The sequence below is a fragment of the Kryptolebias marmoratus genome, linkage group LG2, assembly GCF_001649575.2.
Source record: "Kryptolebias marmoratus isolate JLee-2015 linkage group LG2, ASM164957v2, whole genome shotgun sequence".
Classification (NCBI taxonomy): Eukaryota; Metazoa; Chordata; class Actinopteri; order Cyprinodontiformes; family Rivulidae; genus Kryptolebias; species Kryptolebias marmoratus.
In genome coordinates this window covers 7148581-7160300 of record NC_051431.1, presented here as the reverse complement: position 1 = coordinate 7160300, position 11720 = coordinate 7148581, and the positions used below count along the sequence as shown (strand labels likewise).

Here is an 11720-nt window from a genome sequence, read left to right as displayed (position 1 = left end):
AGTGCTGTACATGCTCATACTTTTCATGTTCATACTTTTCAGTTGGCCAACATTTCTATAAATCCTTTGTTTTTATTGGTCTTCAGTAAGATTCTAATTTTCTGATATGATGGATTTGAGATTTTCATTTGTTGTCATTTGTAATCATCAAAATTAAACGAAATAAACATTTGAAATATATGAGTTTGTATGTAATGTATGAATATAATATACAAGTTTAACTTTTTAAATGGAATTACTGAAATCAATCTACTTTTTCATGATATTCTAATTTTATGACCAGCACCTGTAAGTTTTATAGGGTTTACAAGTTATTTGACCAGATTCCAAGGTCAGATTTTAACAAGCATCTATCAACATTACCAGGAATCAAAGAAATCTTTCAACGGTTGGGAGCGAAGCTCACCACTGATGATGTGGTTGACTTCTCCAACCAACTGGTTGGACTTGAGAAGCAGCTGATTCGTGTCTATTTCGGAGTTTCTCGTTTCTCCATCTTGAGAGTGCCGGTCCTGCTCAGTCATAGATGGAAATGTGGGAGTAGAAAGCTTATTACTGAAGTATTTCTGAATGTTGTCGAGCTCGCTTAGTTTCCTCCTGTAAGAAAAAAAAAGAGTTGGTTGAACTTTAGCTTTAATTTTAGCTCTATAAAGAATCAGACCAAACACAGTATGTCTGAATACCTGAGGGCTGAAAACAACACAGAGCTGGAAGGATTAATGTCACTAGCTGAGCTGCTACAAACAGGATGAAAGATCGTTTGTTCTTGCAGATTTTGGTGGTAAAACCGGACTTTGTCCATGTGCTCAAAGTGCCGATCGCTTTCACTGGCCCTGCAGAAAATGTTTATATCAACAGATAAATTATGAGGCAACATATCTAAACAAATGAACACAACATGAAAATTAAAAACCTTTCAGAGAACAGCCTGTCCTTGTGGCTGGGTGAAGAGATTTTTTGCTCGGGGAATCTGCTGATGTGGGAAGGAAAGCTGCTGTACATGGCTGTGGTTTGGTAGCTGAGAGGAATGCCCTGAACCAAACATACCGTATATTAGTTTGTTACAAAGAGGATAAAAAAGAGAAACAAGTATCAAAAATTGTCTGTAAAACAGGAGTCTTACAGATGAGTTTTTTGTAGCTTCTTCAGGCACAGTTTTTCTCTGCCCGCGCAGGTCCTGGACTCCCCTCAGGGGAGTTACGGACACTTTAATCTGACCGTGACACTGACCGCTGAAGTCTGTGATGTTGTACCAACCGCACACCGACGAGAAACCACAGAGTAAAGGAGACAGGTCCACGGAGGCAAATCCAATGACTCGCTCGATTTCTGTGGATGGAAACATTGAATGAGCAAATGAATGAATTAATGCATAAAACAAAACAAAGCTGCACAAATCATGAAGCAGAACTTCTTGCCGTACCTCCTTTATGCCAGACTTTGAACACAAAAGACTGTTGTGGATCAACCAGCAGCTCCTTTGACAGTCTGGAAATGTGACAGAAGTGCATCAGGGTTGAATAAGTTACAGAAACTCAAACTGAGGTCTGTGATGAAACACTACCTGCACTCGTGTTGGTGGTCCCACTCAGGACAATCAGAGTTGGCTACGACAGACGTGGACACTGGTTCAGCAGAATCTGCTGTGGCGTACGAAACACAGCAGCAAGGCATCTCTTCACTGCGCTCTGCTAGAGGACAGCCTGCCGAAGGAACAAACACTTATCGTTCATAATACTACATATTTTATTAATAAAGATTTCAGGTCGTGCACTCACCTTTCAGATTTAGATGCATGGCCCGGTCCACTGCCACAGTCACAGAGAAAGTGTCGTCCACGCTCGTTTCTGTGTTTTGGACAAACGTAAGGTCTGGAGTCGCTCTGATGGATTTACCCTTCTGGCTGCTTTGTGTGTTTGATTTTCTGGGTGCGTCTGAGGAGCGGTCACGATCTGGTACTTCCACTTCCTGCAGTGAAACCTCCTCCTGACTGTCCGAGTCCAGCTGGGTGTCACATTCAGTCGACATGTTTGTGGGAACAGAACCAGCCGTCAGGATGACGTGCACCCTGAGAGCCGCACCTTGTAGATCGGCCGCAGAGCGCATGAAGAGCGGGTACACTCCTGCAAAACCACAAAATGTTTCACACATCCCAGTGAAGATATGATTTAAGTAAAGCAATAATCACTGCTTAAATCGACAATGTTTGTTTCATACCACTGAGAGTCAGCTTCTGCTTTTGAGTCTTTGCAAAAGAGGACAGATCGACAAACGCTGAGCCCACCAGTCGGTCCGAGTTACTCGGCCTTGCAGTTCGGTTTTTGTTAAACGTCACCCACACCTGCACCTCCAGCTTCTCTTCTCGCAGGTACCACATTAAAGGCTGAGTGAGTCTCAGCTCCACAGTTCTGCTGCCTTCAAAACTCACTGTGGCTTGGTCTCCCCGCCAATCTTCCTCAACACAGGGGTGTTTCAGCCGAGAGCAGAAGGCGTCCTGGTCGAAGAACTTGTACCTGAAGTAGCAGTAAGTGGGGCGCTGAAACTCTCTGAGGCCGGGCTGAAGCAGACAGTGGACAGGCAGCCACGCTTTAGGCACTGAAAAAGTCAGGGAGAGTTTTCTCAAGCTTTCTTCCCAGTATTCTTCATCATCCTGCTGTGCACGGTCACACTGGGGCATTTCCCAGCCCAAGCCCTGAGCAGCTTTAATGACCCTTTCTCTGTCCGAGGGATGAGCGAAGCTGATGGAAACCTCAAGGCCCCCAACCAAAACGTGCTGAGGCTGAGAAGGACTTTTTTCACGGTTTATATATAACCCAAACCAGCCAGAAATACCTACAAGATTCAAACATAAAACATCACTTCAGTGTTAACAGTTTAAAAACACTTGATCCAATATACCTTTACGTACAACATACCTGTTCTTTTATGGATCAGATCAGCCAGTGGTACTTTCACTGCGCCTAGCATCACCTTATTGGGTTTAGGAACATTCACTGCCGCGACGAAAAAAACAAAAAAATACAGAAAAATACATAAAGCTAAATCGGAGCTGAATGGTTTGTGATGCAACTAAAAGAGAAACATTTATCGTATGAGAACCACAGCGTTGTGTGAAGCAGAATGATGCATCTCAAACCTCTGTGACTTTCTCTGTTCCAGACAGTAAAGACAGCAGAAGCTTGCTCCAGCTGCTCAGCCAGGCTGCAGGTTTCTCCACTGCTCATGTGCAGCAACAGGTCGCAGGAAACCTCCATGTGATGATCAAATTCAGGGCAGAAGGTCCTGGCTGCAGCCCGGGTGCACCTCCTCTCACTCTCAGGTAAGAAGGAAAGCTGAACCGTCACAAAAGGGTTCACGCCTACGTCTACGAAGTAGCTGAACTTTTGATCTTCTTCTGATATCACTCTGAAAGAAATACAGGGACACATTAATGTACAAATACACAAACGGTGTACTCTAAGAAATGCTTCACAATCTCCACTGTTGAGACATTTGCCTAAAATTTAAAACTATTATCTCATTGGGCTGGGACTGTCGGAGACTAGTTGGCGACTTGAAATTGTGACAAAAAGGCAAATTTTCTGTTGCTTGATCTCAGCGAGCTGTGTGGCTGCGTTTTGAGTGGACAATTTGTGAAAATTTTGGAGACTCCCTCGTGAATGTCATTTGCCAACGAACAGCTGCAGCCCGTGAGATTCAGCCTTGTTATTACAAAAGAAGAGTGATGCAACGTTTCTGTTCAGTGAACGTGTGTTAGGCTGCTGGAAAATGTGTTTCAAACTACGCAAACAAAATCACCTGATGGCAAGAAAGCTAAACTGAGAAAGTCATTGCATCCACATGCTGTTGTTTAGGCAGAGCGACTCTCTATCCATAACAAATGACTCCACTTTTCCACCTCATGCCACAGTTACAAACCACTGTGAATCGGTTCATGCAAAATATCACTTATTAGCCACTTTTATGATGTTATTTCCAGTTTCTATTTTTTGAAACACTAAAAACACATAAATCCATCCGTAGCTTAGTGATGCACCTTGCTGCTGCCTTCAGACCAGATGCTCTGTGCACTTGAACCACGACAGTGACAGCACGGGAAGCAGCTCCTCTGCCAGCCTTTCCTTCATGTCTCACAGGCCTGTGCTTGTATTTAATGCACACATCTAGAAGTCCTGAGAAACAACAAAATAGACACAATGTTCAGATGCTCATTGTGCGCCTATTACATTGCATGTACTTATGTGTATATATGTACCTGAGGGTTGAGGCTGAAATCCTGTGGGACCCTCAGTCCTGGGAATCAGGGGCAGGGAGAACATTTGAGCCTCGTTGGGATGTTGGCTCTGCATGGTGGCCATGGCACACAACTTAGACAGTGGAAGCAATCCTCTGGCTACAAGCTGATCTCTGACGTTTGGATAATAATATCTGCAGAAAAACACATTAAATGATGAATTAAACAAAACTAGCATGTGTTAAGACACGCATCCTAAGGGTTACATTATTAAATATAGAATAGAAATTATGTCATTCATAATCTTTGTGTCTTTTACTAAGGAGTAGATGCATCAAACACCATTACTTAACCAAACTAGCTTTCTGAACAGAAATTCATGGTTTAGTCACAACAAAATTCTCCGTCCTTTAACAATAATTATAAATCTGCCTAAATAAACAGGGACCATTGTCAAACACTGGAGATAACTTCTTTTCATAAATCAGAATTTTAAGTATGAAATCCAACATTTCATGCCAAGTTTGAATTTTATTTAACTGGACCTTAAAGTACCAAGCACGGACCTGCACCACACTTCGAACAGGATGCCTCCTCCATCGCTCAGGCCCTGAGCTGACAAAGAGCTCAGCAGCAGCTTCTGGACGGGAACTCCGTCAGGGGCCAGAAGGACATGAGTCTCAGTGTGACCAAACACTGGGTCAGGAACGCAAAGGGTGGTGGTGGTGCGAAACGGCTTCAGGTTCAAACCTGTTGGAGGATAAATAAAGACTTTAGGGTGATTTGGGACAAACTGATAAGGTTTCATATGAATAAATGACCTTACTGGTCTCGATGAGGCTTTGGTCCACATTTGAAACAACGTCACCCTCCTGACAGGTGAAACTGTACTGGATGTAGCAGTCAGCCTCCCCCCACACTGTGGACTGCAGAGGCATCAACCCACTGACCTTCTCCACTCTTATTACAAACACATGCTCTCTCATAACGTCCACTTGTGCTGTTTTCACCTGAAAGATGAAGCAGACTGAGTGCTTTAGTTTCATACACACACACAAACAAGCAAGGTGTGACAATCTTTAATTTATAAAGCTTTAGAGAACAAATACATTCCTTTATGTAATGTAGGTGCAAGAGGACATTTAATAGGAAACAATCTAGAGTCTGCTGATAAAACAAAATAAATGCTGCGTTTCCTACTGACCTGTGTTTGTGAGTGTGACTGGTGATCGAGCATATGAACAGGTCTCACCACAGGAGACATAGTATGGTACTCTTCATCCCTGCTGCGCTGGAGGGAAATGATCTGCTCTGATCGACCCATAGCCAAAACAACCCTGAGGTTCCCTCTACAGCTTCCTGAGAACACGTCGACGACAGGCATGTAGCAGTCCACCCCTAAAACAGGGTACTGCGCCTGGAGAAGGAGCCGGCTGATCTTTGGATCCCTGGAGGCAACAGCAACATGTCGGTTCACATTTACAAGGTGTGCTGTGTTTAATTTGAGGTGATTTGGGCAATTTGTTGTTTAGGTGGCATGCTGGATAAATGATAACAATAATATATTTAGTGTAGGTGGTTAACAGCACCCTCAATGTAGCTCCACCATTTATGTTTTATAGTTGTTAAGATTAAATATTATCAAACCCAAATTTTTTTTTACAACTATTAGAAAGTCCTAAAAATAGATATTTTAATATAAGTCTGTACATAAATATATATATAAAAAATAAACATTACCACATAACTGTAAAATACTTAATTTTTCTTTCAGTCTCTGACAAATCTTTGCACCTGCAAATAGACATTGTGTTTCTTTATATGCAGGAAATATAAAAATGTGGTGTTTTTTTTTGTTTTACCTGAACGACATGTAAAATTGGTGTAGAGGTAATTTAACGAGGCCAAAAAGTCGATCCTGGCTCGACCGTCCCGTTTTCTGCCACACTTCGATCACCATCACGTTATTCTTCATCCGCTCCAGGAGTTTTGTTGTTAAGGCCACAGGTGTCACCTGTGACAGTAAAAAAACAAAAAAAACAAGCTGTTATTTACCCTAAACAAGGTTAACATAATTTCATTTTAAAAATAGATGAGCTAAAATACATAAAATAGCTTTGCAAAAAGGAACAGTAATCTGTTAACTACTCAGCACGAAACAGTTCAGCTTCATAGATTTAAGGAGTTTTTTTGCCAAAATGCTGGAGAAAAAATCCTGTTTTTTTGTGAAAAAAATTAAAACATTGTCAACACTGTGTGGTACTTTGTCTAAAATGGTTTTAGAAATGAAATTAATGAGCTAAAGACACAGAGGACTTCCTGAACCAACCTGGACAAAGTTGAATGTTGGGTTTGCCTGACCCCAGCTGACAGCAGATCTTGCCGTCTCGTCACACCAAAACAGCTTACAGTTTAAGTAGACGTTCGGAGCCTGCAGAGGCTCGCAGCTGAAGTTCTTCCCATCTGGAACCACGAGTAAGGCATGCAGCAGGACCTCAGGGTCCTCCTCGAGCCGCTGTGATGATTTAAAAGGAGACGTTCGGACTGCGGGATGAGATGAGTGCTCCTCTGAAGGTTTCTGAGGAGTCCAAACATGCAGTCTCGAGCTGTCCAAGGCGGCCTCCCTTCCTGTGTCAGCGTGCTGAGATGTAGAAACAGTTTCTCTCTCTGGACTGGGTGGAATCACTGAAGGCGATGTGTCTCTCCATGCCAGCTTTTTATGTTTTTTAGTGGAGAAATCTTTGCTGTGTGTCCCCAGTTCTATGGAAACCTGTGAAAAAAATATTTATATCAACTCTGTGACATTTGCTTGAGTTATATAAAATCATTTATTTGTGGGTCAAGTAAATCACCTTGAGAGGTCCAATCTCCTGTGTTCGATGGACCCCCTCCAAGCTCTGCACAGGAACAGCAACAGACTGACTGAGCTCTTTGCTCTGCAGCAAACCGCGCAGTGGGTGGACTGCCTCACCGACGGCAACAGGCTGCAGAAACACAAGTCACCAAGTCACGACTGCCTCTTCGGTTTTATTGGTGGCAAAGACGTGTTTTTAGATGCCAAATATACAGGAAGTGCTACGTTAAAAGCTGCTTTGTACATCTGGGTGACTTTCATACAGTAGACTTTCAAAAGTAGGTTCTGATCTGTGTGTTGCATTTATTAATTATAATTTTGAATCAAGCCAAGTTCCTAATTATTTTTAGTTAGTGAGTCTCATCTGTACTAAACAAATAAGCAGCATTTAGCCCAGAGCGACTTACTTTTTTCTGATCGCTCGTTCGTGAGTAAACCTTAAAAGTCAGATCAGTTTCCCACCACTGTTTGATTGCTGCTGTACTGAAGTGGACAGGAAACACAGAGACCTGGTGGAACTTCACAGCTACAAAAACACAGAGGAGTGCATGTCAGTCACAAACACTGTACTCAACACTGAAGAATTGTAATGTACATACAACACCAAAAATTATACACAAATAGCTGAAGAATGAGTTGCCACACCTCCACCCATGACTTTACTGGAAACAGCTCTGGTCACCTCTACATCTCCTGCCTTACTGCGATCAGGACAGCTGGAGGCTGAAGTCATCGGGAAAACATACTCAACAAAATATGTACTGAAAGAAAAGAAAAGAAGTCATATTTAATGGTTACAAATAATAATAATAAATAATTTTACATTCAAATAAAAAGCATCTCAGATGTTTTACCACTTCTTGTTGGGTAATGGTCGAGGGGGTTTTCCTTTAGAGGTTTTTTTGAGTGCGATATTAGAGCTGCCTGCAGGTAACACCAGGGAGTCGATGGTCACTCTGACAAATCTAATTAAACTCAGCAGAGAGAGATGCTCCACGCTGAGGGGAAGGTGACTGACATCACCATGCTCTGCAGACTGCTGATGATCTGGTTTTGAGCTGAAAAAAGAAAAAACAGGTTCAAAACAGCTTTTAAGACAAAAAAAAAAAAATCTTTTGACGTGATCAGTGAGTACGTTTTAACTTGTATAGAGGAAAAAAAACAGTACACACCCACACAACCCAAACAAAATAAGTAAAATCAGCTGTTTACAGTTCACTGTTAAAAGCAGTGAGTTCAAGATGTTTGCTCCTTACCTTTCACTGATTCTGGGTCCTGACTGTGTCAGCTTTCTGGGCTGATTTTTAGCAGGAGATGTTATTCCTTGACCCTCCTCGTGAGCATCATCTGGATTAGGATCTGAATTCTGAAACAAACACCTTTAATGAACCTTTTGCTAACACATAAAAAAAAATCATCATAACAGAAAATTATCCACTTACAGGAGTTTTGTAGAACAGGTTTTCCAGTAAGCTCTGATCATACAGAGGGTCATTGAGCTCACTGTCTCCACACACACTGCTGTGACCAGACAGGGAGTCAGGGGGGGAGGCTTGCGTATCCCAGAGTGGTAAAGATGTGATGGGGCTGCGGAAAAATAAACAAACTTTACAACAGAAAATCGCACAAAAACCTTCTAGTTTTCCTTTTCGTCAACTTTTGATGTAGATGCAGAAACGTGTACCTGCCGAGGAGCAGATCCACGGCTCTCTTGTCGATGTCAGCAGGACAGTCCAAGCTGCTGTCTGCAGCTAAAGCTGCATCATCAGAGTGCTTCAGAGCCGAATCTGCGTGAAGGATACCTTCAAGAAACATACCTGAGGGAGAAGGAAAGGACCTGCAGACAAAACAGTGAGGTTTAAGTTTTACAGACTGCATACTGTGAGGTTATAAAGTGATAGAACTGTTTTATTTTATTGAATAGAAATAAAAACACCGACTTGTCAGGTAGTTGGATGTTGTCTGTCGGGAGAGGCAGAGGACCGTCTTTCAGAGGTGGGACAGAGTCCATGTCACATTTTAAAGCTGATACAACCATTGCGTTTCTTAGCTTGTTCCCACGCTGCAAAATGACTGAGAAAAATAAAACATACATTGTTTGTTTTTTTTAATCACTGACTGTAATGGAAATCCACATCTGTGGTGTTATAATGCTGTGACTGACCTGAGAGTATATCAGCGGTTGGTTGAACGTGGGAAGAGTTCTCAGTGGAGTGAATGACGACCTTTTGACTGAGGTGAGATTTGTTTGATGTAGGAATCTGATTCTCCAGTGTCTCTTCTTTCTCTTTTTGGTCATTTTGGAAATACAAATGGTCTTTGCCTCTGAAAACATTAGAGCAAGTCACACAGCCAGTTTAATACAGATGAGCACAAGTGATTAGCAGAGATGTTTGGGTGTCTAATATTAGCTTGTCCAAACCTTGGTGTGTTTCCACCGCTGCTCCCGGCTGATTCCTTCCCGCTGCCAGCTGAAAGGGATTTGTGGTGTGAGGGCACAGTCAGTGTGGCGGCTTGCATCCCATCAGTGTTGGCGTCTGTGGCAGGACCTGAGCTGCTGCTGTCGTAAGCTTCTGTCAGGGGCTCCAAATTTAGAGAAACCTGGGAGGTTAACAAAAGGTTTAGGTGTAGCAAGATGATTCCAGATAAGCCAATTTAAAATTTTAGGGGGATATTTATATCTGTGTGTTGATGTTTCTGTGGTTTGCTTGTTAATGCCCCAGTTTTCGAACTAAAAACAAATATAATAAATCCTACAAAATATGTGAGTTCATTGTTTCCTTTGGAAATCTGGCTGGTAATAAAACAGTCCGAACACAATCACCAACACAAACATATACTTGAGAAATTAGCAATTACATCATTGGTCAAAAATCTAATAACAGAAAATTAAATTCAAGTTTTCACTCACTTGCACCTCTCCCAGTTTGTCAGAGGTTGGGGAAACGAGAGTGTAAAAGCCACTGATTGGTTGCGACAGAGATAGACGGGAGATACCAGCAACTTGAGCCCGAGCAATTGGTAGGTGATCTGGTTTTGTCAGAACCTCAAGCACCAAAAAGCCCATATCTGTTGACAAAAGTTAGCTGTAAATTTAAGGAATGCAGCAAAGTAAATACAGCATGCTTTTGTCTTTGTAGTTACCTGTAAGATACGACGTGAACTGCTTTGGGCCGCAGCGGATGGGGAAGCGAGCTGTGGTCTTGATGGTCTTCTGTGAAAGCTGTGATCCATCTCTCGGAAAGAAGTGCGTCCCGTTGGACGACTCTCCCCACCAGCGCAGCCTGATGAATGTTGGAGGTGGAGGCTTGTGAACGGTCCATAACACCCGGCTTATCGTCACACACAGGAAGCACCTTAGCTGGCCCTCAACGAGCGGCGGGAGGCTGGTCGAGGGGGCCACATCACTGGGGACTGAAAGAATTACTTTGAAATACTCCAAACTGCATACAAGGTACAAATACACCAAACTGCACACAGACACAAGGTACAAATACACCAAACTGCACACAGACAAAATGTACAAATACACCAAACTGCACACAGACACAAGGTACAAATACACCAAACTGCACACAGACAAAATGTACAAATAAAGGTATTACTAACATTAATGGTAAGACTAAAATAAAACTGAAAGTGTTATAGAGGCATTCGCTACTGATTTTAGTACTTGGTTAGCTTGTATAAAATGCCCTAAGTTATAAAAGCATCGGGAATTAAAAGTAAAGTGTTATTACGTAAATAAATTCATAATGCTATGGAGGTAATGGTGTGCCAGTCATTGTAGTATACTCTAATTTACTTTTATATCATTTAATTTTATATTAAACGGAAAAGTCCACCATCTTAATTCTGATTTAATATTAATAAACAGCGTAAATGTTTACAGAAACCAAACTGAATTAATGTTTACTAAATGTCAAAACCAAACGTGAATAAAAAAACTCTAATTCAAATAATTAGTTCGCTTTTATCGTCTGAAGGCAACACCTTCTGCCTTAAAATGTGCAATATTTGAGTTGCACGTTTAAATAAATAAACTTTATGTTGTCATATTAAAGATTGAGGGAAATTTTCAGCACAGAATGAAAGACATATTTAATAAAATATAAATGAAACGAGCCACTAAGCTGACATAACGTGAATCTGACAGTTGGCATTACCAGCTACTTATCATTAGCACAACATTAGCAACTAGCTAAACTTACCTTTTCTTTTGCTGCTTCCAGCTTTGACAGACTTCTGCTTTTTGTTCTTCATCCCTAAAAACAGTCTGTGAACGATAGCCGGTCCAAAACGCCGTCCGAACTGTTGGCAGACATATTTATTTTCTCTTTCTGCTAAAAAAAATAATAACCCGGTCAGCGAAGCTAAATGAGCCGCAAACACTTTACAAACTGCACAAAACAAACGGCAGCGCGGAAAACTGTCTCCGAGCAACAAACCGCGATGACTTCCGCTACGCTGGACTGAGGCATTCTGGGAAATGAAGTTTTTAAGGTGGCGCTAAAGCGTTTTGTCACTGAATGAAATGCAATCTAACCAAACAATATTTAAGTATTTAATGTTTTTTATTTTACATAAATTAAATAATATGCTGTTCTGACAGAATTTGGACCCTTTGTTGAA

General features: G+C 41.8%; 1 protein-coding gene across 1 annotated transcript in view; it reads right to left on the bottom strand.

Moving 5' to 3' along the window:
- The window catches only part of c2cd3 (C2 domain containing 3 centriole elongation regulator), a 16174-nt gene extending 4653 nt beyond the window's left edge, over positions 1 to 11521 (bottom strand). Inside the window, exons 1-30 of the mRNA XM_017416433.3 lie at positions 11300 to 11521; positions 10233 to 10502; positions 10000 to 10157; positions 9511 to 9689; positions 9253 to 9413; positions 9029 to 9161; positions 8773 to 8925; positions 8531 to 8675; positions 8345 to 8454; positions 7943 to 8146; positions 7734 to 7849; positions 7496 to 7614; positions 7087 to 7218; positions 6564 to 7004; positions 6097 to 6248; positions 5439 to 5682; positions 5061 to 5244; positions 4801 to 4984; positions 4256 to 4428; positions 4037 to 4172; positions 3137 to 3405; positions 2916 to 2993; positions 2218 to 2832; positions 1779 to 2123; positions 1565 to 1703; positions 1424 to 1488; positions 1124 to 1329; positions 914 to 1032; positions 684 to 833; positions 407 to 597 (exon numbers count right to left, since the gene is read on the bottom strand). Coding sequence (XP_017271922.1) covers positions 407 to 597; positions 684 to 833; positions 914 to 1032; positions 1124 to 1329; positions 1424 to 1488; positions 1565 to 1703; positions 1779 to 2123; positions 2218 to 2832; positions 2916 to 2993; positions 3137 to 3405; positions 4037 to 4172; positions 4256 to 4428; positions 4801 to 4984; positions 5061 to 5244; positions 5439 to 5682; positions 6097 to 6248; positions 6564 to 7004; positions 7087 to 7218; positions 7496 to 7614; positions 7734 to 7849; positions 7943 to 8146; positions 8345 to 8454; positions 8531 to 8675; positions 8773 to 8925; positions 9029 to 9161; positions 9253 to 9413; positions 9511 to 9689; positions 10000 to 10157; positions 10233 to 10502; positions 11300 to 11351 — 5623 coding nt within the window. The 5' untranslated portion in view covers positions 11352 to 11521. The remainder of the gene's footprint in view (positions 1 to 406; positions 598 to 683; positions 834 to 913; positions 1033 to 1123; positions 1330 to 1423; positions 1489 to 1564; positions 1704 to 1778; positions 2124 to 2217; positions 2833 to 2915; positions 2994 to 3136; positions 3406 to 4036; positions 4173 to 4255; positions 4429 to 4800; positions 4985 to 5060; positions 5245 to 5438; positions 5683 to 6096; positions 6249 to 6563; positions 7005 to 7086; positions 7219 to 7495; positions 7615 to 7733; positions 7850 to 7942; positions 8147 to 8344; positions 8455 to 8530; positions 8676 to 8772; positions 8926 to 9028; positions 9162 to 9252; positions 9414 to 9510; positions 9690 to 9999; positions 10158 to 10232; positions 10503 to 11299) is intronic.
- Between the last annotated feature and the right edge of the window lie 199 nt (positions 11522 to 11720).